Source organism: Centroberyx affinis, unplaced genomic scaffold, assembly GCF_046629955.1.
Source record: "Centroberyx affinis isolate AG114_WGS23_722 - 3 ecotype Tasmania unplaced genomic scaffold, CSIRO-AGI_Caff_v1 ptg000432l_1, whole genome shotgun sequence".
NCBI classification, from domain to species: Eukaryota; Metazoa; Chordata; class Actinopteri; order Beryciformes; family Berycidae; genus Centroberyx; species Centroberyx affinis.
This window is the reverse complement of record NW_027279096.1, coordinates 222,135-249,163: the sequence shown is the minus strand read 5'-3', so window position 1 is coordinate 249,163 and position 27,029 is coordinate 222,135. Positions and strand designations below refer to the sequence as shown.

Sequence of the window (27,029 nt, the reverse complement as noted above, 5' to 3'; positions counted from 1 at the left end):
CGGATATTCACCATCTTTCAAATGTTAGGTGTTTCCCTTATAATCATATTCATGCATACTTGTGTGGAATCTGATCAAAATTAGAATCAATTCAGGTTGAGAGCTTCCCATACACAACCAGTGTAGTATTGATCAATTATACAATAAATATGTAAACAAACAAACTGCATCATGTCCATCATGTCAGAGATGGACGACAAGGACTGACCCATATCTTCATGGCCCATATATTTAATAAAAGGCCAATATCTGCTAATATATGAGTTTTCCCTAGGTTTTTTTCTTTAGTCTGGACCATAGTTGAAAAGTTTACTTTGTTGCATTTGTGTATTTGGTTTGTTTAGGTTCACACATAGCTTACAAGAAGCTTGTTTATTGGACAACCTGTCATCCTGCAAGATTAGACAATTTGAGAGTAGTGGCAGTCAAAACAAATATGATTCCAGTCCCTGTATCTTTGATCATGATGGACTGATGATGGATCATGATGCTGTAATTTACCATCTTTGATGACACCTGTCAAAAACATATGAAGAAATAGCTAACCACCTGACTGTATTGTGTAGTGCAATAATAATCCTGTGAATGTTACCAGCAGTACTGAGCCAGGTGCTGGAGGCCTCTGACGTGAACAGACCCTCTCCTGACTCCCTGAAGAAGCGCTTGAGTGTGTTGGAGACGTCGTCCACCTGGTGCTCTCCCTCCCTCAGACGAACGCTCCGAGCATCGCGACGGAACGCCTCGCACAGCGCCGCCACGCGCGAGTTCACCCCGCTCTTACGATAGATCCCCTCTGACGTCAGACCTAGACAAACACAAGCACACACATACTTTAACAAGCACACAAATGAGCAGATAGTGTAGCAAATACAAGCTGACTTGTGCTCTTCCTCTGTTAGCTGCTTTTGGTAGCATCGAGTCAAGAATAAAAACCACACAAAAGCTCAGTGTGGGTAAGCATCAAGGAAGTACGGTCTTCAGTGTGAGGTATGTGGAGCAGACTTGTCATTCAATGGCTTCACGGTAACAAGGGTGAATCATCTCTAAAGCATCCAGATATTTGTGCAAGTAAAGAAACACCTAGCCAAACAAGCAAGACAACTGTAGCCCTAAAATAGGCCTGTCTAGTTTTCTGCTACTGCTGCATGTGCTAGTCAAACTGTGCCCGAGAGGTAGTGAGATTGGTGGGAGTGAAAAAAGAGGGAGTGGGTGATGACCGGGAAGCTTGCGAGTGATGGGAGAGAATTAAAAAAGAAAGGAAGAAAAAAAGAAAAACTGAGATTGGAGTTTTCAGTGAGTTTTCGGGCATTTGGTATTTTTCTTGTTCGTTTATTGAACCCTGGATTATTTCAACCTGATTCGACCAGAAATATATTGAATTACAGAAGCAAGACATCATCAAAATGCTGTTTGCTTGTGACTTGAAACTATGATTCTGACAGTGGGCAGGGGCCAAAAATCCCAGGTCAAGGGCCTACTCCTTGCAGGTCTGTAGCAGTGTTTTCAAGAGGCCAGAGCAAGTGACAGTTCTTCTCATATGGACCCAGGGTCAAAAGGTTTAAAATCCCCTGTCCTAGATCACAGTGTAACGGATAATTACATCAGATCTTGTGTAATGGTAAATGCCCACTGCCAGTACATGGAGGTGAGAACAAGGAAAGTTCTGCCCTGGTTTCCAGGAAAACTGACCAGAGGGATTAACATTCCAGACAGGGAACTGTAGGATATCAGCATAAAGCAGCCCACACACAAAAATACACACACATTTACACACATATGCAAACACAAGTGCATAAATGGATGGAGATTTAGGGGTGAGAGGAGGACAAGGGAGAGAAAGATCAAAGAAAAGGAAGGAGAGATGGTGGGTTGGAGAGAAAGAAGTGAGGTTACAAGAGCGAGAGCAGTATGAGATGAAGGAGAGGTGAGAAGGCAAAGGAGAGGGAAAGAAAAGGGACAAAGAGAGAGGAGGAGAGGAATGGAGGTGGAACAGAGTTGTTTTGTTGTCTTGCGGTCCGTTGGTCTCTCCCACAGCCAGAACTCCTGCTATTACAGTCACATGAGGTCTCACACACACACACACACACACTCTATCTCACACTATAACACACATGCCTAGTAAGTATGCAGTGCAACACCCAGACAGAAATCACATAAAGAAACGCAGACAGTATTGAAGTGCACCAGTAATGTTTATGTATGTGTATGCGAGCGAGAAGAGCATGCCTATTTGTATTTATATATATGTGTGTGTGTGTGTGTCAACCCAGTGTAGGCAATACAGCGGTCAGCAGTGAATGCTGTTTCTGTGACCTTTTTTTTCCACTGTCTTTATCCATCTCTGTCAGTTTCTGTGTGTCTCTCACCGCACTGTGTGATGTAGTCGATGCAGCTATGCACTAAGACCGGTATGTCTGTGTCTGTGAGCTGTTGCTGGCTCAGTGTGTCCCCTCCGCTCCCTGCTGCCCTCTGGATGGCCCCACACCAGCCTGTAAAATCCAACTTCCTCTCTCCCTCCATGTATAGAGTCCTGAGAGAGAGAGAGAGAGAGAGAGAGAGAGAGAGAGAGAGAGAGAGAGAGAGAGAGAGAGAGAGAGAGAGAGAGAGAGAGAGAGATAGAGAGAGAGAGAGAGAGAGAGAGAGAGAGAAGAGAGAGACCATAACAGTAAAAAATTGAAGAAGAAAAGGGCAGAGAGCGGGGGAGCAAGGGAGGAAAAAAAGGGAGGGAAGAAAAGAAAAGTTTTACAGAATGTTATTTACTCAGTTTGACTTAAACTTTGAGTGTCCTATGTCCTGTCCTGTGTGTGTCAGGCATTTTGAGTATTTTAGGTAGGACTGTAGGATTAGTAATTTTAGCATACTGACAATGCACAAATGCTGGAAAATATTTTTGTTCCTTGAGACTCATAATTGGGATTACATTATGTAGACAAATAATCAGGATTATCATTATAGCCATAATTGTGCGGCCCTAAAAGCACATCATGTTTTTTTGTTATTTAATACCAGTGAAATACCAGAAAAATTATTAAATTAAATAAGTTGATAGTACATACACAATACAAATAAATAGAAACTATTAAGCAGGTAGCATGCACTATGAACTTTCAGATACAACCAGCATTTCCAATGTCAAGAGAGGAAGTGTGAACTAGCTTTGAACTGTGGGAAAGGTTATCAAGTCAAACCAAGAGGCAGACACCCCTTCTTCCCTTTAATGTCACAAATATACCAAGCAATCTTCCCTCGTCTTACCTGCCTCTCTCTACCAGAACCAGAACCTCGTTGTCTTGTTGGATCGCTGTGGCACAAAAATACATGGTAATCATATTATTCCAGAGAAGCACACTCTTCAAAAAAGGTTCACAGTATGACTCGGTTTCAAACTGCTTCGAAACAGTTTATTTTTGGAACTGTGATTTCCAAATGATTATTCTCTGAATCATTACTGTGAGTACGCTATCACTGCATGTGTACAGCATGTTTGCAGCACACATGTATCAGTTGTGTGTGTGTCTTTCATGTTTGTGTATGCATGTATGTATGTTCATCTACATGTCTCTAACTCACAGAGCTCCAGCAGTTTGCGGAGGTGAATCTCCTCTCCTTGGCTGTCCTCCAGGTAGGCATGAAGTGTGGAGCCCACCAAAGCAAACCAGCCAACCTTGGGCGTTTGTAGGTTCAAGCCATCTTTATACTTCAGCCGCCCAATCCGCTCAAAACCCAGCCTCAGTAAAGGCTCCGCATTGGCCGGGATGAAGGTCTGCAAAGAAATGGGGTGCATTGAGGCTCTGTGATACATTCAGTGTTAATCAATAGTTTGATGAAGCCTCTCAAACTGCATTTAGTAGTTCAGCGGTAGGGGAAACACTTGACACATAGCAGGAACACAGGCAGCTGAAAATGGACTAACTGAGAGGCGGAATCAGTGAGTGTGCAACCAATTCACCTCATGCTCAGTTCATACTTCCTGTGTGGTTAGACGTGTGGAAGCCACAAACCTGTCATCCGCATACTTTGGCCTTCATGCTTCTCACATTTCTCGTGGTGACAGCACGCCTCTAAACTCCAGTACTGCAGGAAAATGCAGCTCTGCCCATTCAACAACCAAAAAAGAACCCTGGCCAGTGGTCCCAGTCTCTCTTTGTTCAACCAATCCTGGACAGAAGGGCTGTGGCATCTTCCACATTGTTTCAAATTTGCAGTGGTGCACGACCTTAAGAGCGACTCCAACGCACAAAGTCGTTTTGGTCACAATTGCATGATTTTGACAACACACACTCCGTCACATCCACATAAAGCATGAACTAGCATTCAGCAGTTGCTAGCACAAGGCCAAAAGCACTATTAGTTAATCTGAAACTATTAGCCAGCTGATATCTGATATCTCAGTTGTAAGGATGAACAAGAATATTGTTCTGAGGGAAATTGAGTGACATAAAAACAAAGCACTCTGCCCTGAGTGTAGCTTGAATCACAAACTTTCCACTCATCAGCACTCCAAAAGTTGACTACAGAAATTGAATTAACTTATCAAATCTGCCCTCAGGAAGTGTCCATCTGGAGTGGTGAAGTGGGGGAATTTCTGTTCAGAAGAGTTTCTAGACCAAGGGGCTGCCTGCTGCTGCATCAACCACATTACACATGTTGGTGCTTACCTTGGCGATGGACTTGACCCATTCCTTGTGGCTGTCTGGGTCATCAGTGCCAAACAAATAGAGACGCTCTGAGTCTGAGTACAGTTCGAAGGTATTGTCATACCTGGGGGTGAGAAAGAGACGGGAGGGTAGAAGTGGGGAGGAAGAGAAACAGACAAAGAGGACAGGAGACAAAGAGAGAAAGAAAGCAGTTTTGTGAGATACAGCTATGAGCAATAGACCTGAGTGATGCAGCTGTGTATTAATTCATTCATTCAATCCAAGATAATCCACTTACACTCACAACACTCATTTGGTTTGCATCACTTGGACAGCCCACTTTGAATAATGACATAACGAGTATTTACATTTTGTATCTACATGTTAATTCATTCATTTATTTCTTTGTTCACTTTATTTAACTAGGATAATGCAATCAGTAAAAAAGAGGGTGAGATGAAAACTATAAATATAACTGTATATTCATTAACTAATTTCTTCATTGTATCGTAGTAGTGTTGCTGACCCTGCACAAAAGCATAGCCATGTCATTGATGTCAATAACATGTGATGCCTTTGTCATTCAGATGTAAATTCATTCACTAATTCACTTCACTGAGCGAGGATTAATTATCTAGTGTGTACCCATGTTTCTCAGGTGTGTTGACAGCCAAACAGACTATCTCAGCAGCCTTCAGCGCTCCATTAGGGTTCGAGTTCTTGTCACTCTCATAGTAGCTGAAGCAGCCGTCGTTCAGCGTACACCAGCGACGGCTGAATTCTGAATAGAAGAACAGATAAAGATTTACTCAGCTTAAAAATAATGAGAATACAAATGGATTGGGAACTATAGGGATTGTATTTTGTATGCATACTGTATGTTGCACATAATGAAGCCAGCAGTGAAATTTGTCCCTTACTTATACTGTAGCTGATGGGTCTTGATTATGTTTTTTTGAAAAGTACTATGTAACTTTGTTTAGAAATGGCTATACAAATATAGTTATTATTACTGCTGTTCATTATTGGAAGGTGCATTGTATGGATGTGTGTAATCAGCCTACCCTCTCGGGCCTTGCGCTCTGTGATAGCCCGAGCCATGGATGCAGTCTTGAACAGGAAGCCATTGTAGGAGACAGAGGGCGGAGCGGAGTAGTGCACCGCCTCCATCGCCCCGCCCACCTCTGACCGTGGCAGCTCTGCAGGAAAAACACACAGTCAAATAAATACTTACTGTGTAAAACCAATCACACTGGCTATGTTACTATCTACTGGAAGTCTAAAATAAAAGAAGAAGTGCATGGCAAACAGTGCTGGGAAATAGTCAAGGCTCAAAACATTCCTGTGTGGCAGGATTTTCAAGGAAAAAAGACAAGGAAGTACATTCTTCTGTGTGTTGTTGAGCATACTTACAAGGCATGTGTGTTTGAGATGTGTGCGTGTGTGTGTGTGTGTGTGTGTTACCATGCTGGGAAATAGACATTCTCACTGGTATGATAATGGCACATCTGATATACACACATACGGAATATACACAGATTTCCACGCACAACAGACTGATGAATATCAGCATGTACGTATGTGTGTGTCTGTGTATGTCTGTTGAGTTGTGTCTGCGTGTGTGCTTTGTGTGTGTGTGTGTGTGTGTGTATGTGTGGTCACATGCATACAAGTGTGTGATCACTGCAGTAATAGGAAGATCAGAGAAACAGGTAAATTATAGACAGAAAATCACAAAAAAGTTTGCAAAGCACTTAAAAAAGACCAGGTGCAGACTACTGTATAACATGCAGACATCATTAAAAACAGAGATGTGTGTGTGTCCTTGTGTGTGTCCAGTGGTACCTGTGTTGAGATTGTGGCTGATGAACTCAGCCTGCAGGGGTTGAGAGTGGGCGTTGGCCAGGGAGAGAGGGGAGGGGCAATCGGCCATACCAGTAGAACAATTCACATCGGCACCACAGAAAACCAGGCTCAGCGTCTCCAGCACATCACTGCACTGCACATTTATACACAACGCCTGGGGAGAGACGAAGAAGAAGGGACAATTAACACCAGCAAAAAGCAGATTCAAGCTCTCACGCACATCACTTCAGTACATGTTTATGCACAATGATAAGAGAAGGAGGGACATACACAACACCAAATGAGGGAGAGAGATATGGCGAGAGAGAGATAGGGAGAGAAAGAGAAGAAAAAGAGGGAGAGTAGCACATTCAAGTGAGACACTGAAAGGACACAAAGGGAAGGGAGCAAGGGAGAGAGAAACAAGAGAACACAGGAAGGAGGGATGGCACAAGGGAGGGAGGCATGGAGAGAGAAACAGACAGAGAGGGAGGGAGAGAGATAATAAAAAGTCAAAGGATGATACTTTTAAAACGATAATAAACTGTTGACTTCTGCGCTATTGTCCAGTTGCTGCTGAGCTGGCTTTAATCACATCATGTGATGCTTTGTCAGAGCTTTTCACACTGAAGGAAACAGCTGAGGACAAACTCAAATCAATGAAATAACCAAAACAGTGATGACTGTGTGAGCATGGGGGCAGGCTTCAAAACCTGCTGTGGCCTTCTTCTGACCCCTACTCTTACCACTGGAATTTCAGCACCACAAAAAGCATAATCAGCATTTTGATTGCTTTACTAGGGCCACTATCTGTCAACATTGTCATGCCTTCTCTATGTGGAGAGTATGTCTAACCCTAACACCTAGTCCTATCTATTATTGTTGAAAATTAGTTGAAACATTTTCTTATGGTCAATAAACAATGAAAAGTAATTCTTTGGGGTTTTAGGGGGCTGTGGATTATTACGATAAGACCGTTAGCTGTAAACTGTACTGATAGATAGATAGAGAAAAAGGCAGCTCTGGTGGGAAAGAAAGAGAGAATCCTTACATACTAATCTTTGCAGAGACAAGCAAAGTGGAAATGATCGGCCAAACATTAGAGAGGAAAATCCTTCTCCCGAGTCTGAATGTGAAAACATTGTTTTAGTTCCTTAAAGTGGATTACCGTCTGTCATTTGGAGATACTTTGCGTTTAAACCAGATGACAACAAACAAATACAGATTTCTGTGCAAAGTTTGCCTTAGGGTTATAGCTGCACCCTAAAGTAGTGAAGTAGTAATTATTTACTATTTGATAAAGGATCACAATAAGAGTAAGACAGGAAGAGGGAAAACAAGACTTTGTAGCTGCAGCTACTTCTAGCAATACTGCGCTGAAAAAATTAAAAACCCAAGAAAACATGATAATCACCATATTTTATGAAAATGCCATGTTAACCATTGGTGTCACTTTGGAAAGTGTTTATAATATAGTGCAAAAAATATCAATTTTAATCCATTTTATTTAATGTAGTATTGAGCCTTAAAATATTTTTCTTGACATTTGTTTCTATAAAACTAGTGAAATTATCTCACACCATAGGAAGAATTTAGTCAAGTAAATTGTTAAGATGGACATATTTTGCAGTGCACAGCCACTTAGGCTGAACATCAGCCTTTTGGGGCTAAATCCCATCTGAGGAAGGGAGCAGCAGATATGAGAGCATGTAGACTGTAGGTTTAACAGAGCAAGCTGCTAGATGAGACATGGTGAGTGGACTGAGGGACTTCAAATACTGTTAAACAAGGCAGAAAAGAAAGAGGCGGGAGGGGAAAGGAGGAGGGACAAAATAGGAAAGATGGTATGATGGAGAGGAGGAGGACGCAGTGTTTTTACAGCTGAGGAACTCAACTCAGACTCACGCAAATACACACACACACACACACAGACACGGTCTGGTTTCTCTAAACCAACAAGCTCATTTGGATCTGACTGGGAAATTCCACAGTGCTCTGTCACACACACACACACACACACACATATATAGAACCCCTCCTCTATTTCACCACTACTGAGACCACACACACATACACACATACAAACAAAACAATTAACAAAGATTAAAATTGCATAAGACACCCCAACACACACCCAAAACACACAGAGACAAATTGCAGCTCTCTCTCACTCTTTCTCTCACATACACACACACACACACACACACACACACACTACAGTCTCATCATATGGATCATAAGATCGCCATGATAGGGCTGGTATATAAGAAGGTGTGTGTGAGGGCGTGTGTTCCCAGTAGAGTTGTATGAAACCAGCCCTCTGTCCCATATGGGCATATAAAAGGTGATGCATGTAGGTCATGTACTGTAATGTACTGATGGCCGACCATGTGCCATCCGACCAAGAAAGGAGAACCAATCAGAACAAAGTATGACAAGGAAATGGGTTGTTTGAGTGTTTCGAGACCTCACGCCCTCCAACATCTGCTGCCTATGAAACAGGGAGTAATGTAATAACACACACGTGCACACACACACACACACACACACACACACACACACACACGAGGGAAGGGAATTCAAGATTCTTACACAATATCCCCAGAGAGAGAGAGAGAGAGAGAGAGAGAGAGAGAGAGAGAGAGAGAGAGAGAGAGAGAGAGAGAGAGAGAGAGAGAGAGAGATCTAATCTGGGTGTGTCTTGAATCACAGGCCTCAGTCTGGCCTCTGCAGTTATATGGAACAGAATGGGGGGTGGGGGGGAGAAAGAAATGAGAGAAAGAGAGGAAAGAAAAATAGGGGAGAGGGGAGATGAAAGTCTTCCAGTAAGCCACAGCAATTAGAGACTGATTACAGTAGGCTACACTTTCAACATACACAGACAGACTCTCTCTCTCACTCACACACACACACACACCTCTGCTCTGTCCATTCTATTGTATACTGAATGTACAGACACACCCACATGTATATACACATCTATATCAGATCCAGATGAAAAAGACCAGTTATCCACATAGGCTCCACCATTACCTCACCAGAAAGAGTTGAGAGAGAGAGAGAGAGAGAGAGAGAGAGAGAGAGAGAGAGAGAGAGAGAGAGAGAGAGAGAGAGAGAGAGAGAGAGAGAGAGATGGAGAGAGAGACCAATTGAGATGAAAATCCAGACAGATGAAGGAGGGGGAGAAAAAGAGGAGACAGATGAATGAATATGACAGGGAGGAAAGAAAAAAGAAAGCCAGACACACAGAGAGAGAGAGAAAGGAAGGGTGGAGTGTGACCAGAAAAACAGAAAAGAAGGGGCGAGTTATATGTCCCAAAATCCTGAAATCCTACAATGGGAATGAGGGAATGAGAAGACTCAGACGGAGCAGGGAAGAAAAGGTGAGACAAACAAATGGACAAGACGAGAGGAGGGACAGAAGAGACGGGGGGAAATGGAGAGAGACAGATCGAGAGCGAGGGAGGAGAAAAACAGATGGTATAAAACAGTGGAACTGAGCTTTCCTCTATGGAAGCCATTTTCCAAAACTATAAATGTACAAAAACAGGCCCATAAAGCTTTTTTACTGCTGCCTCTCAGCTACGCCAGCATGCTGTAATAACCACCAATAACATGCTGACGGTCACCAGCACATTCAACATGCACACAAACAAACACAGGCCCAAAAAGATAGAGCACCAAACAGGCCAAAGTTGGATTTGTGCTTGATAGTGGCGGGCAACATGGTTGACCAGGTGGGGAGATACTTTTATACTTATAATATAATGTGACATGTAATTTCATGCTGCATGTGACAAGAAAAAAAAACTTAATGCATTCATAACAGTGAATTAATTTTACAATCTTTTACCAAGGATGGCATATTTTCAACAAATTCAACAAAATGTACATGATAATAGCATTTACCAGGACAGTGCCATGATAATTGTCCCTAAGTCACACTCGAAACACACACATACACACACACACACACACACACACACACACACACACACACACACACAGAACCAGCAGCATGCCAAATGCCACTCAACACTATCACTCATTGCCATCTATCTCTCCGTCCCACCTCTTTTTTGCTCAAGCCAACCTTCTATGTCTCACTCTCTTCTCTCTCTCTCTCTCTCTCACACACACACACACACGCACACACACATTATGCAAACAAACACATAACAAGACATTCTGACTTGTCAATCAAAAGCCTCTGAACATAGTTTCAAATATTAGTGTAACATAAGGTACGCTCAAGGAAGACAGTGAATCTGGTTTCTGGCTGTCATTTGATTCTGACGCTTATGTGTCCTGCTGAAACCTTGTATTCTCCAAACGGAATTGAGAAAACCAGGTTGATTTTCAATTCAACATGACAAAGGTTCTGCAAGACACCAAAACTAGTTGTCCCACAGGGGAATATGTGATAAAATAATAGGATGATCTATGTGTAGCCTATGTGGGGATTTGGTGTTCTTAATTCCTAAAATAATGTTGATGTGTTGGAAGAGAATGTGATGCTGCATTAAATGAGTGAAAGACTATGGAATGCAAGCATAGTGATTAAATGCTAATAGGAGAAATATCATGGGAGGCTTGCATAGTTCATTTAAAACTAGGAGGGGGGGCAAAGAGAAAAGAGATACACAATGTCCAGAAAGGCAAACTGAAAGAGATAGAGAGAGAGAGGCAGCAAGGCAGAGAGCGAGAGACAGAGAGAGACAGAGGGAGAGAGAAAGACAAACAATGCTGTCCATTGACAGAGGTGAGCCTATCATCTACTCTGAACACACAGAGAACACATGGCCATGCACACGCACACACAGAGCAATACAGAGCAAAAATGCAAAAGAGGCGCACAAACATGCCCACACACACATTGCATGTTAACACATATCCCATTCCACTCCAGTGAACAACATACTGTACACATACACCACAACCCTGCCTACAAAAGAATCGCCCCACTGACAGACACACACACACACACACGTACACACACACACACATTCAAATATGTCAACTGAGCTGTGATGGAATACTGTTAGACATCCAAAGTTCATTGGCACACATTTTTATATAAGCACTAACCCTGACTCATTAAAACACACATATACACTCATATTGTTTCCAGGGCTTATCCACATTAACACATGAACTCGCAGATACAGAGATACAACACACTTTCACTACCCTATCCCACAGCTCCCACACCAACACACAGTCCTATTCACGCACACACACACACACACACACATACACACACACTTACCTGTGCTCTTTCAGTTCTCTTCAATCACTCCCGTGTTTGAATTTGTGTCACATACACTCAAATGCACACACACACTGAGTAACAGTTCCGAGTACAGAGAAGAGAGTCTTTGATCCTGACAGAAAGTTAAGGCAATGCCAGCACACATAAAGAAAAGAGACAGAAGTAAAGAGAGAGCAACTTTCTCCGGTAGTCCCAGCCAAACAATGAGAAGGAGGAGGAGGAGAAGAGGAGGAGGAGAGGAGGAGGGGAGAGGAGGAGGGGCGGGGTTACAGCACATTCCAGCCAAAGCAGCGAGTAATGATGTCACATGCAGAGAGAGGGAGACAGAGAAGGAGAGGGAGAAAAGGCAGAACTAGATAAACAAACCTACATGTGCCCCGAAGACACTTTTTTCCTCTCTCTTTTGCTTATAGACAAACTTTTGTCTCATAAGCACATATTGTCTCACTGTTTCTCTCTCCCTCTCACACTTACACTGCCACACTGTCAGTCTCCTAGGCCATTTTTCTTGCCTCTTTACATAACTGCATAGTTAACGCAAACACACAGCAGAGCCTATATGTCTTATGGTACACCCAAGTGGAGAGAGAGTGAGTCAGAGCTTAAGAGGATTTGATCAGGAACACAGAAAAGCGGGAAAAGCAGCACAACAGTAATCTCCTGTTTGACATGAAGAGGAGCCGTATGCTCAAATAGACCCAAAATCATGAAAAAAAAAACTGAAAGATCACATTCCTGAGAGAGAGTTTGAGAGAGTGAGGAGAGATAGAAGAGAGAGAGAGGAGAGAGAGTGCACCGGGGGAAAGAGATGGACAGTGTGGAGGAGGACTGAATAAAGAAGAGAGGCCAGTAGCAGAACAAAGACTGTTTATAGGCCGAAACATGCTGTGTGTGTGTGTGTGTGTGTGTGTGTGTATGTGTGTGTGTGTGTACAATAAGAAAACTTCCTGTATTTCTTGCTGCACATCCCAAAAACAGTGACTAACACTCACCATATACACACATGCATCTGGCAAGCTTAACTACTTGAGGGAGGAAAAATAGCACTCATAGTCAGGTGCTAGCTGTGAGTCAGTCACACACACAGAGAGTGTGTGTGTGAGCAGCCTGCATTGTTTGCAGTAAGTGGGTTAAGTAGCTAATGAGTGACACAACCAGACCCTGCAACACTGAGACATTCACCTCTCGCACACTGGAGCACAGCAAGGACACAATGTGTGACCTTCAATCCTAGCTATTCCCAAAAAATGTCCACATGGGTCCTACTTGTGATCTATAACTTTGGGCTCCTCCTAGGACCAGAACCAAGGACAGCCGGCCTGGTTGTCCACCCTAAGAGTGCCTCTGTCTAAATGTAATGCCTGGACACAGCGTTTTCCCTACATAGAGGCTGCAGCCGAATCCCTTGCTCTGCTGCTGTGACATGAGTTTTGCAAACATAAGCTACTCAGAGGCAAACGGCCCATTAGTTCACAGAAGTTTGAAATCTACATTACTAAAAACCCACAGTAATTGCTAGGCCAAATTGATCAATTCCTCTACCCTAGACTCAGCAGAACATTGTTCTTTTGAAAGCCGTTGTTCATATCAGGACATGAAACTGAATAACAGCTGGGTTCATGCTGCCCGATTCATTTACTTTCGCTTTGAACATCAACTCCTGCTGACAAAACTGAAACCTTTTTGGCCGTTTAATCAAACATTGTGTATCTGTTTTGCTCGTTGGTTGTTTCTGTTTGTTCTTCCCATTGTATAAAGAAAAGCTTTAAAATAAATATATATATAAAAAAAAAGACATCAAACAATGGAATTGTTGTTATTATTGTGATTAGCGTACTGAGCTGTTCATACACTAGCTTGTACCTTACATTGCAAATTCGGTGGGATCATACATACAAATCAATGTCTTGGATGCCCCGCTATGAGGTTAAGTTACGAGGTAGCTCGCCTGAAACAGCCTGCTACAGAACAGCAGAAGTAACTTGCTAGGTCATTTTCATTGATAGGGGTAATGTGAAACAATGTATTCATCATTTTTAGATGAGCTTGTATAAGTGCTTGCTCAAAAACCCCAAAAGATTAAATGTTCACTTCCTAAGTGCAATTCATGTATTTATTTTGGATGTCAGTACAAGAATCGACACTGATAACACTAAAATACATATTTGTAGCCAGTTTTTTAAGTTTTGGATCTTACTCATGGTCTTAGTATACAAGTGTGTGTGTGTGTGTGTGTGTGTGTGTGTGTGTGTGTGTGTGTGTGTGTGCAGAAGTCATAGGTAAACCTGAGAACCCCTGCAAAACACATGTGCACCACAGCTTGAAAAAATCCTTGGGGAACTGCATTGTGTGGCAGTGGTGATGGGCAATGTTACATTCAGCAGCTATAGGTGTTAGAAAATGGGAAATAAATGAATGAAGTTAACACAATCGACTAAAAGGAAAAACGTATTAAAAATGATTTGTTCATAATGGTTGGCAAAACTGCCCATCTCCACTGCCTCTACATGCTGCCTGTGTATGACAGGCCTTTCTTTAATAAACTAAAGAAAATACACATGATGTGAAGGCTCCAAGCCAAAACTGAGGATAGCATAAATAAAACAGAAGAGCAGTTTCTCCTTACGTTGTTGAGTTCTCTCTGGTTACCGTAGAGTGGGTGGTACTTCCTGTATTTGCCCTGACGGTATTTGTTGGTGATGAAGCGCCGTCTCTCCTCGCTGCAGCTAGAGGGCGTCAGAGCCTCGCTGGGCGGAACGTTAGCTGCCCAGAAACTGTTGACCCGTTCGTTGCCTAGCAACAGGAACACCTGCATCACAGGTAAAGGGAAATGTTTCTATATTAAGGAGGGTAGGATTGTGTGTGCATACCACGTATTATAAAACTCTTAAGGTGGTCCACCTATGTGTTTTTTTCTGTCAACATAAATGTGCATCTTTCCCTGGCTTTAGGCAGCTGAATAATTTCCAAAAGTAGCTCATCTTCTCTTTGGGCTGCAGAATGGGTTTCAATAGCCTTATGTTTATTCCTGTCACTACATAAAAAACACCCCACCAATGCAATAACCACCTAGGTCTCTTCAAAATTCAGGGGAAACTGTGTGTGTGTGTGTGTGTTTACCTGTATGAGTTCCTCTGTCCAGACTTTCCTGTCCATCTTCAGACTGCGAACCTTAGAGATGCTGGGCCCCAGACCTCTGTGTTCTCCTGAAACACACATACACACACATACCCACCCACACACCCACACACACACAAGCAACAAATCATTAAAATCACATATCCCTACACCCAGAGATAGTTAAGTGGCCCACAAATGTGCCCCTGCGGGTCTAGCAGCTAGATGTTTCCAATGTTTATTTAAATCCATTCATTCACTTTCACTATGCAACTTTGCAGTAGCCCAGACTTTTAATTACCAGCCAAGCCATAGCAAGCAGTAAAATTTACATGGCTGCTGAACGTTCATGACACGACAGAGAATCACATATGACATTGTTGATACTCATAAAAGTGCTAATGACAATACAGTGAATGTCAAAATTCAAGCAGAAAACATTCACAAAGATACACACACCACAAACACCCAGACATAATGTGAGTACACACACACACAGATACAAACCTGCACATCGTTTGCAGACCACCACACACAAATTGATGGTAGCCCATTCCGGCTTGGCAGCCCCGCAGTCGGCACAGCAACCGTTGCTCGGCTCCGCCCAGATCTGCTCTGCCACCTCACTATTGGACAGGGCCTCACCTATGGCATCGCGCATCGCTTCCACCCACTGCTCCTTGAGCTGCTCTGACTCTGCTATGAAACTGCGGACAGAGACACACACACGGCCCAGAGTTAACGCCGACATGACGCTGTCATTGCCAACTACAGAGTGACAGAACTGAGAAAGATGGAGCTAGTGTGTGTGTGTGTGTGTGTGTATGTGTGTGTATGTGTGTGCTCTCATAAACACACTGAGAAATGACTCTTACTCTGCTCTCTTTTTGCTAAAAGCGGAACAGTCACACACTGGAAACCACAAATACAGAACACACACATACACACAGACAGACACACTTGTGGCTTGACGCAGACCCTCGTGTCTAGATCCTTCCTCTTCTAATCCGTCACACAACATGTGGGCTCTTTCTCTCTTTCAAATACACACACACACACACTTCTCAGATGACTCTACACACATAACAGCCTCAAACTCTTCTATACATACGCATGCACACACACACACACACACACACAAACTCTTTACCTCCTTTCTCAAATTCTAGACGCAGATACACCATAGAGACAAACCTGAATACAGATACAGGCATAGAAACACACACACACACACAGTCCAACTCTTATACAAATACACAAGTCTTTTCAGACTTTCCCATCCTGTCAAGCTGAGCTCTCTCACTGCAGGCTGTGGAGTGTCAGCCAAAAGACCACACACACCACACAAACACACGCACTCCCGCACACACATCTCTCTCACTCTTCTTCACCCGCGTGCGCACACACACACACGCACAATGGCCTTTTCACATTCTCCAATGGTATCCAGCTGAGGTCTCTCAGTCAGATGGATGATGGAGTTCTCTGTAAAACGGCAGGACCCAGTTTCCCATGAGCATCTTAGCACTAAGATCAACTCCTCCATTGAATTACAATGGAACAATGATTATCCAAGCACTTACATTATTTTGTAAAACAGGACCCATTGCTGAGGAGAGAAAAGTCATAATCAAGCTTGAATATGTGCCAGACTGTGTGTATATGAATGCATGTGTATGTGCAGGACACTTACAGTACATGGCTCCACAACCAACACAAGTGTGAGTTTAAGTGTGTATATGTGGGTGTGTGTGCATGAAAGAGAGACAGAGAGTGTGTGTATGTATACATGTGTGTGCATACCTGAATATGCGGTAGGGTGTGGTGAGGTCGAAGCTGCGTCTGTCAGTGTCTTTAACATTTCCTACGTTCATCTCGATGGACGTGATGCCCACTCCTATACGGAAGTCCTGGAGAAACAGCAGCCATTAACTCAGTGATTCAAAGTGTCTGAACTTTGGTCACATGATTATTAAAATTATTCTGGTTATGTGGCTTCTCACATAACATGGATGTTATTAATATGAACTCCATATCTTAAAGAATTAAGGACTATATAGTAGTTTCAAGAAAATCTGTTTTTCCTCATTAACATGTAAATTTACGCAGCAAGGTGCACTGACTGAGCTGAATACTTACAGGCAAACCAAATCGTATCTATTGCTTTATGCAAAGTTTTAATAAATAAGGTTGACAAAACTGAGAGAAACCACAATGTCTTTTAGCTTGGAAAAGTGTAAAGTATCCACAAGATCAGCAAATGCTTTTTCATCACTGAATATAGCTTTTCGTACAGTTTTAAAAAGGGAAATGAAAAGTCTCTTCAAAATCTCTTCAACATAGTGTTTTGCCAAATACAAATTACAAAATGCACAATCAAATTGTTTTTTTGTTTTTTTTATATGTTTAGTGGAAATACACACACACACACACACATACACAGCCCCTACCTCTATGTTTTTGTAGAGGAGGACCTTATCTGCCGCGACAACAGTATAGAGCTTGGAGCGCAACCCTCTGAGCTCCAAATAGCCCTGATAGTCCCGGGTCAAAGGTGAACCAGGGGTCAGTGTGCTGCTCCGCTGGCGCCCCCTGGTGCAGTCCAGCAGCGCCGCCACCCAGTCGTTTCTCTCAGCTGGATGTATATGCAGTGAGACACACATGTATGCATACACAGGCCATGAGCGCGTGCATGCACATCCAAAATATATGCATGTACCAACATATATGATTATATACACAAATGTATGTACAAATTTTTATGCACACACAGATGAGCTTCACATTCACACACACACACACAAACACACACACACACACAAAATAGACCTTCACTCTCAGCCCTGAAGAGAAAGATGCGGTTGTGTGTGACGACCTCAAACTTCAGCTCTCCCACACTGGTCACATTAGTGATGAAGGCTGTTGAGATGATCCGCTTAGAGTACAACTCCTGGAACACACACACACAACTTAGTTAAACAGATACATATGTAATGTATGTGGATGAATGAGTGTGTGTTTGTCGGAGTGAGTTATTAGTTAGTTATGTGTGCGTTGTTACCTTGTCATTGTCAAAGTATCTCAGGTAGTCAACATCTAGCTTTACCCATCGTCTCTGGTAATAGAGAGCCCTGTGTACACACACACACACACACACACACACACAAACACACGCACACAAGCACACACACACACACAGAGGTAGTGTCAAAGAGTGTATAAGAGCTAGACAGTATCTGCTTATAAATACAAAAGTATCAATTGTGATGTGCATTGAAATAGAAACAAATATATATTTTGATCAAATAGAGATCACAATTTATCTAGTGAAAAAAAACTAAATTGAAGTGAGAAAATACAATGATAGAAAATAAATGTTTCTTTTATTTCCAAAGCATAAATAAGTCAGGCGAGTCAGGCACATATTTACCACTTCAGCCAGTGAAACTGAATGTTCCATCTTTTTTTTTTTTTTTTGGAACAAAATATCATTACATGAAATAGTCGAGTCAGCCAAATCATGAAACTTATGAAATAGTTTGTTGTTTCTCAGGTAAAAAAAGCAAACACAATCAAACAATACCTTGGCCTACTGGACAAAATTATTTGAAAAAAATAAACCAATGTATGAACAGGGAAATGGGGAGACAGCTCTTGGTGTACTGTTACTCTAGGAATGCAATTAAATAGTAGAGATGCACCGGTTTTCAGCTGATCGGCCATGACCGGTGACCGGCATATCAGTCTCATATATCCGATTCTGTGCCGGTCAAATTTGAGACAACAGTAAAAACTCCGCTGTAATAGTCCATACATCCATACTGATCTCCGTTCCAGCGTGTCCCATCTGCTTTCTCCGCCACTGTCCTCTCCACCGCGCTCACGGGCCGCATTGATCCACCCGATCCTGCCGAAAAACCCGTTCGCCGGGCACCCGGTGACCAATCAGCGTCGTGACCCCCACCAAAATCTCGGTCGGATCACCGGGAACAAATCAGCGCCAAGCTAACAGCCTTGGCCGGCAACATGCAGCCGGGAGCGTCGGCCGATGCGCCGAAACCACCACACTCTGTGTGTCTCTCTCTCCGCCGACAGAACAGAGGGCTGTCAGGTGGACTGAGCTCGTGCATATGCATGGAAATAAACGGCGATTTTACTTTACAAGCTTCAGTTTATCACATGCATGATATTGGTCAGCCTGCTTACTGTGTGGGAGAAAAGAGCTACCACCCGATCTCAGTGGAGTCAAAACAAAAAGTCATTTTTTTTCACCACAAGATGGCACTATGACTCTTTAAATCTCCATTACATTGGGCTGGGCTCCATGGATAACCTTTTGATGTAAATAAATGACATTAGGTGTGTTGTTATATAGATCTGTTGCACCAGTTTTCTTTTGGGATCCAAATTTTCATTTGGATTTTATTTGTACAAAAAAGCTCTGTCCAGTAACCTGGAGCACTTTTTTATTTTGAGATTTGTTTGAGTGAGACTGAGAGAAGGTCCAGTAACCTGGTGCAGTTTTGGAGAAAACGTAAGTTATTAATAGTCAATGTTTTATCATGAACATACAATTGAATTTTTATTTTCCATTAAAGAAAAGTTACAAAAATGTTTCTGTATGCTGTCAATTAGGCTATAGTTCTTAGAAAGAAAATCGGAATCGGACAAAATCGGAATCGGCAGGTCAGACTTTTAAAAAATCGGAAATTGGAATCGGCCAAGAAAATTGCAATCGGTGCATCTCTATTAAATAGTCTACTTTCAGATTTTGTTTTTGACCTGGTGCCATGTTCCATGTGTTGTCAAAACGTCAGATATTGCTGATGTCATATACATGACAGATATCAGTAAATCAGGTGCAGGTACAGAAACAACGTGTGCGATGTCTTTTAATGTGTAATGATGGTTATCCCCAGCCTGTGTGTGTGTGTGTGTGTGTTTCCATCCGTACCCCTGTGGTGGGTTCTTGTCCAGCCAGCCCATCTTGATGACAGTGGAGTGATTGGAGTCTTCATCTTTGGTGGGCGAAGCCAGTCTGCCCGTGGCTGGCAGGTAGACACTGCCCTGCAGCGTGCTGAGCCCATAGTCCTGCCATGACTCACTGGGATACACAGAAATAAATACAAAGGCACGCAAGCACACACACAGTAAGCAATGTTTGCTATAGTACTCCACACAAAGACAATAATGTCTTTCTAAAACAAACTAGATGCCCATCTACTATTGTAATATGCCATATATTTCAGATTGTGGCTATTGATTTCAAACTATAGCCAAGGAACCAAGCTGCATAAATTTAGTGTCTCCATGGATCCCAGATTTATTAACTCGAGGTTTCAGCACAACACCAACGATGAGTTTCTGTTTCAGTGGTAGTTTTCATCTAATTTTAGGTAGTTGATCTAGCGACAGTAATATGAAACAAGAGGCCAGTTGTTGACTAGATTTACTATAAGGCTGTAACAAAAATAGTTGAAATTTGTGTTGGATTTACCGTCTACATGGGTACGAACACAGCCGTCACTTTGAAGTTTCAGTCAGATTAGTCATTTTTCAGTCAGACAGTCACTTGCCGTAATAAAAAGTCTTGTTATAAGCCATTCTGAGCCTAGAGGTTCTAGTCAATGCTTCATCATCAGCTGGTCACATGTTACCTCTTTATAAAAATAAGGGGAAGTTGCCTCTAGATAATAATATGGGATTAGTTTCACAATTTACCCACAAATGATTAAAATAGAGCCAGAAGCAAGATGTGTCACTCTGCCAATTTCTGGAATTCAACTCAGCACACAATACAGTAGAACAGGCATTCCTATTCAAATCAACATGGACTAGCAGCACAGAACTGGAGCAGATACAGAACGGGGCATTCCCATTCAAATCAAGATTCTTCTGGGATCAAATTTGACATTGTACAATGGTTGCAAAAGACTGTTTTCTTACAATGTTAATTGTAACATGAGACACTATAGGAGTGCACTCCAGTTTGCACTGCATATCTACAGTATTTACCTTATACAATTGTTTTCTGCCAACCAAGCCGAAAAACAGATTCTAACCATGTTAATAATTTTACTTTATCAAGAAAATGTTTATCTGTAAATGTAAATATCTATCTTGCTAGTGTAGTGTTTTATTGCATGTGTGTATACAGATTTCCAGATTTGTTATCATTTGATCGATGAAAATAGATGGTCAAGTACATCTGGGCTTTCCATATGAGACAGCAGCATCACTGTATCCAAGGCAACATATGATGTCATCAGGCCTGTCTCGTTTCTCCTTTTGATACTATTTCAGACCCGCTCACCCTCTCGTTATCACGCACTGTGCTGAACATGTCGGTGACATCGGCCAAAGTCCATGAGAGCTCAGTCTGCAAGTCCAGAGTCTGGACGCTGGGCCGCTACTGTCTCATGTGGAAAGCCCAGATGTACTTCACCATCTAGTTTCATCGACTGGATTAAAGTAGATCTGGAAATTGTATGATAAATACGTTTGTCTGGAGATACAAACAACTGTATACACAAGTGCAATGAAAAACCTACACTAGCAAGATAGATATTTACAGATTTATTTACAGATAAATGCCAAAGACTACTAAAGCATAAGTAATGTATGTTAACATGAAAAAAATACTAAATGCAGCATAATTATACATTATATTAGCTTGCACAAGGCCCTGGAAAAAAGGAGGCTTGGGCTTGGGTTTTGTGTCAAAATGTTTAGTTCCATGTGAAAAAAAAACAATTCTTCTGGTTTAAGGTCAAGAAAGATGTCTGATCACTAGTGAACACTCAAAAACACAGCTTGACCCTGGAGCAATGTAATGAATAATAATGAAGGTCACCAGAGTCAAGTGTGACTAAATGGTTGCTAATTGGTTCGTCATTATTCTACAGCTTGTCTTAAGAGTGTGTTTCTGGGTATGTGTGGTCATGTGTGACTCACTAGTTGGCGTTTGGCTCATCATCATCCAGCAGCTCATCATCGCTGCATAAAGAGCTGTACCGCCCCTTTGGCTGCCCGGGCACAGGCAGGAACATATCCTGTTGGATGAGACAGCTGTCACTCACTGTATGCAGGAGGCAGGAATAAAAAAGTAGCAGACATTTAAACAAAGATTCACTCATTCACTCTACACACTTACCCTGTCTGGTGCATTCACTGGATGGACAGTAGGGCAAAACAAGTCTGGATCCTCATAGTCATCAGAATTATCATCGACTGAGTCTGACCCTGAAAGACAGAGAGAGAGAGAGAGGGAGAGGGAGAGCGAGAGCGAGAGAGCGAGAGAGACGGGTTAGGGTTAGCAGGTGAGAACAGAGAAAGAAAGAAGAAAGCCAGGTTTAAAGGAAGAATCCACCCTGAAACACTTTAACACTATAAAAAACAGACACTGCCAATGAACCATGCAATCCTGGGTCCATTTTGTTGTTTGGTGATGCATTTTTCTTATTCTGTGGATAACTGGCCAAATGTAGATGCCATGATGTCACATCAAGATATTTCCAGCACAGCTACAATGGAATTCAACAGGAGAAATTTTAGGAGAAAATTTTCTAAACCTTCAATGGTTAACGTTAGGTTTTGGTGTAAGTCCCTCAGAATCTAAGAGCAGGGGCTTCTTTCTTTCTTCTTTCATTTGTACTGACGTTCAACAACCATACAGGAAAAATCCATCATAGAAGAGGCAGAGAGACCAATTTCTCCACCCACAGTAGCCTCAATAGACCAGAATGCACCACAGCCACAGGACATGTTGTGTTTTGCTCTCACTTTTTCTTCAACAGCTAGCACTATATTATTGCTCTCTCCACCTACACGCAAAAACTGGAGTTAACTTAATATTGGATATTCAGTGGATATTCCACCTTCAATAAATAAAGTAAACAAATAAACCATATTGATGAATATATTTGTAATTACTGGAAGAGGAATAACAATTTACAAACACTGGCTTCAATATTTGAGAAAATATATCCACAGAATAGCCAATATTCAATATCAAGCTAACTTTACTCCAGTCACATGCAACCCACAGCTAATGGAACAAGTGCACACCTGTTCCCTGGGGTTGTTGGAAGGCATTCTGGGAAATTTAGAAAACCACTAATTGAAGTAGACAAGGCAGGTTGAGGGAAACACAAAACACAAAAAGTGTACAACACAAAAGTAAATTACAACACGTCATGACAAAATAAGTCCAGGAACGTATTGAACATCACAGATTGATGATATATAACAGTGTAAGAGTATCTAAGGGTGGAATTTTCCTTTATGTAGAACAACAGTAGTAGTAGTACATTCTCAATCTCCAAGTAGGAAATTCCTTTCCTATAACAACAAAAGATTTTGAATCATTGGCCTTGTTTACATGCATGGAGAATTCCACTCTTAACCTTGGTTAGTCAATTAACCTGGTTTTACATAAGTCGGTGTATGTAAACATCATATTTATGTCATCTTATTTCTTTCATTTTTCTCTTGTATTAGAAGAAACCTATTGCTCAGTCAAAGAGGGAGGGTTTGCTGGCGGTTTGTTCTCTCTGTGGGTTTGGTTTATTCATGGCTACATGGCTACTCAATCGCAGGTTATCAATGGTGCAAGTAAACAGCTTAAGCCAAATCTTAACCAGAGTATGGTCAATAGCCAGGTTACTTTGTGCATGTAAACATAGTAACAGAATGGTCCGGAGAAAACAACTTAGTGTGTCAGTGTGTAGGACTCCCACAGCAACTAGTCCTTCAGGTTGTGCCTCTAAATAACAAGTATTAAGTCTAAGGTAGAGTCAGAGCCATATTCCCTCAGGCAATGTAGGACAGGTTGAACAATATTACGTGGAAACTGTTGGGTTTGGGAGAGAAAGATACTGTGTACGTGTTCACACCCACAGACACCGACAGATAGGCTACTGTATGTTCAGTCGAGCAAAAAGACAAAAACAGAATGATACAATCAAATGCATTCCCATTATAACAGAGCTGAGGATGGACTCTGTTTCATCTAATTTAATAGTCAGCTTTTGCATGACATGTAGAGAGGCTGTTTTTATGCTATTAAGCACATTCGGGCAAAGGCTACTGTTGAGTGACTGCAGTCATCCTTGATAGCATGGAAAACATCAGTGACACTACCAGAAGGAAAACAGTTGGTTTGGCTTCCTTCTGAAAAGCATTATATAACAAATTCTCCTGGTGAAACTATCACGGCTAAGCTATTGAGACTCTATTGGGAGCAGGGACTGAATGTGCAGACAAATTTAGGTCAAGCATCAGCATGGATTTTAGTTAATTCAGTCTCAAGTCCATGGCATGTGCAACAACTGGTCAAACCACCCCGGCACCTCGATTTACCTTACAGGACACAGATTATGAAATCACGTTGTAATATATTTGTCCATGTGCTACTTTAGGTATTAATACAACAGACAGGATAGACTAGTTTTAAGATTTAGTGTATCAGTGTGAACTTACTGATCCAAGGATGGGACTGAAGACTTCCTTATTAGCACAGAGAAGGTGGAGATGGTGCAGATCAGGAGTATTCAACCACGTGCCATGGAGGGCTGAGTGTATGCAGGTTTTCATTCCAACCAAAGACGACAGCAATCAGTGAAATCAACTGGTGTAGCCTTTTGTTGGAATGAAAACCTGCATCCACTCGGGCCTCCAAGGCACACAGTTGAATTGCCCTGGTGTAGATATTAACGCCTTGCTCTCTAGTACCTGTGGAAAATAGCACCGCACGAATAGGAAGTCCCAGCATTAACCTTCCCAATGTGTTTCCCCCTCCATATAACCCTTTTAGCCTTCCTAAACAGAGCAGGTACACAAGTTGATCAGCACACTGGGGCATGCACCATATGCCTATACAGCAGGCTTGTTTGAACAATACGTGAGGTCCCATTAAGTTTTGATCCTGCGCAGAGCGTGTCAGTCCTGTACTGTGTAACTTTCTTGTGTCAGCACTAATTAATCAGGTCCCATTCCGTGTGCACCAGTTGTACTTGGCAAATCAGAGCAAAATTTATTCTGATGATCACAATGTCATGGGTCCAAGTCTAACTCATCATAACATACTGTATGTTACATGTCATCCCCTCTCTCTATCCTCTATATATTTTGACAAAGCTTTAACGCATCCACTCCCCCCTCCAAAAAAGAAAAATACCCACAGTTCTTTGAACCACAGAAAGCAGAGGAAGGTTATGATGATTTAGAGGTAAATTCCTCAGTGTGTACTCACTGATCTCGACAGGAGGCTGGGGGACCCTCCTAGCAGGCAGAGCCAGCTGCGTGTCGGAGTGTGCTGGCTGTTGCGCATTTTCTTGCGTGTTCTCCAGTGTTTGGGACGTCCTGATGCGGGGCGGGACGTGCGGAGTTCGCTCCATCTGTGTCTCATCAACGGCCGGTCTTGCTACATCAACGGTCTTGCTGCAAGGAGGGCTGAGGGAAGGAGGGGTAGAGGACAGCTGAACAGAGGAAGGATGGAGAGCAGGAGAGGAGTCCTCAGTCACCACGGTAACAAGAGGTCGAGTGAAAATCCCAAACAGACGGCTGATTCTATACATTCTTTGCTTGGGACAAATGCCTTTCTCCTCTCCTCCTTTTCTCACTCCTGTCTTCTCTTCTCCTCTCACTCCATAGTAAATACTAAAAAGCTAAACTTAGGTTTTTACTCCAGGCAGCTACTACGATGGACAAAGTCAAGTCGTCGAAGCTGTGCAGAACTCCCTAAGAACTGCATGAAGAAAAAGAAAAATCTGGATTTGCTCAACAAAAACAGATTCTATTCTTTGTACATAGAATCAGGAGTCTGTACCCTCAAGAATGTTGAGACGGCGGTGGCTATCTGTGCTGGCTACAACTCCGGTGACCTCACTTGGTCCACATCGCTGCCCGTGTGCCAACAGCTCAGCCGTTCTGTTCTAGAGCCCTAGTCCTTCCAGAACAGTTCCAGAATTCATTCTAGAACCGCCAAAGCTGAAGTCCGTCTGTTCTCCTGCTGCTGCCTCTGCCTCTCTCTTTCTCCCTCTAACTTTGCTTATCAGCAGCAAGTCTAAACCTGCCTCGCACTGGGAGATACCATTACCATGTAAACACACGGCATACCTCTGGATCCCTTCTAAACACAGCCATACACACACACAGTGCATTACCCACACATACACACAGTGAGCCCACACACACGACTGAAATATTGCAGTATGATTTTTTCCCCCATATTGTACAACCCTAACAAACACACACGTGCATGCACGCACACAGTCAGTGGGCTAGACATTAGACGGGAATCACACACACTGGTACACAAACCATTACCACATCCAAGTCTCATTTACTCAGCACTTACTTCCTCATCTGTCCATCTATCCCACCCAACAAACACACATGTAGCACACCATTTGTCCATCGACTCAACTATCCATTTCGCTCTCAGACACACACATACATAAATTTCCCCATAGGGATCAATAAAGTTTCATCTCTCATCTGACAGACACACATATATACACGCATATGTATGTGCAACCGACACATACATACAATATTATAAAGCTTATACATTTATATATATTATGTTTGTGGGAAAGTCTAAAGTGAACACAAGCCTGCTTTCCAGTGTTGTGAAAGTTCCTCTTTTTTTCCCTCCTCTTCTGTCAATTTCCTTCTCTTTTCAGCCACAATGATTGCTATTTATACTTGCAAGGACAACAGGAATTAAGGGATGTTATACGCACCACATGGCTCTCTTAGCTTGAGACGAAATCCAAAACAGACTAACACACTGTACACAATATGCCATGGAACATGCTACTTTGCTTACCAACAAATCTTCAATATATCTCTAAAAATGTATAAATAATTAATTATCTGTACCAGACCTGGGTCAAATAGTATTTGCAAACACTTTTTAATGGATTGTTTTAGCCTACTTAGGTGCCAGATGGAAGGGGCTTGCCACATAGGGCAATAAGACAAGTTTCAGAAAGCTTAAGCAATCACAGAAAAGTATCTGAAAGGCAATTTAAATGTACTTTTCTGTTACTGCAACTTGCTCGATCCTATCTGGATTGTCATGTTGCAGTAAACCTCTACCTAGTTGGTTTTCCAAGATGGTAATCTAAGAACAAACCCTCAGAATTACTTAC

At 42.3% G+C, this 27,029-nt stretch overlaps 1 protein-coding gene across 4 annotated transcripts in view; it reads right to left on the bottom strand.

The window, feature by feature from the left end:
* The window catches only part of LOC139642099 (arf-GAP with Rho-GAP domain, ANK repeat and PH domain-containing protein 1), a 43,117-nt gene that overhangs the window by 14,350 nt on the left and 1,738 nt on the right, over positions 1-27,029 (bottom strand). The window contains exons 1-20 of one of the 4 annotated variants that reach the window (XM_071516819.1): positions 25,700-25,896; positions 25,124-25,323; positions 22,025-22,113; positions 21,826-21,923; positions 19,826-19,975; positions 17,933-18,002; positions 17,701-17,821; positions 17,322-17,506; positions 16,675-16,781; positions 15,379-15,578; positions 14,875-14,960; positions 14,381-14,563; positions 6,483-6,657; positions 5,702-5,836; positions 5,283-5,418; positions 4,659-4,761; positions 3,571-3,763; positions 3,256-3,301; positions 2,367-2,530; positions 593-805 (exon numbers count right to left, since the gene is read on the bottom strand). In XM_071516819.1, coding sequence (XP_071372920.1) covers positions 593-805; positions 2,367-2,530; positions 3,256-3,301; positions 3,571-3,763; positions 4,659-4,761; positions 5,283-5,418; positions 5,702-5,836; positions 6,483-6,657; positions 14,381-14,563; positions 14,875-14,960; positions 15,379-15,578; positions 16,675-16,781; positions 17,322-17,506; positions 17,701-17,821; positions 17,933-18,002; positions 19,826-19,975; positions 21,826-21,923; positions 22,025-22,113; positions 25,124-25,268 — 2,599 coding nt within the window. In that variant the 5' untranslated portion in view covers positions 25,269-25,323; positions 25,700-25,896. Of the gene's footprint in view, positions 1-592; positions 806-2,366; positions 2,531-3,255; positions 3,302-3,570; positions 3,764-4,658; positions 4,762-5,282; positions 5,419-5,701; positions 5,837-6,482; positions 6,658-14,380; positions 14,564-14,874; positions 14,961-15,378; positions 15,579-16,674; positions 16,782-17,321; positions 17,507-17,700; positions 17,822-17,932; positions 18,003-19,825; positions 19,976-21,825; positions 21,924-22,024; positions 22,114-25,123; positions 25,678-25,699; positions 25,897-27,029 lie in introns of those variants that run through there. The other 3 variants (XM_071516820.1, XM_071516818.1, XM_071516817.1) reach the window with 3 other exon arrangements.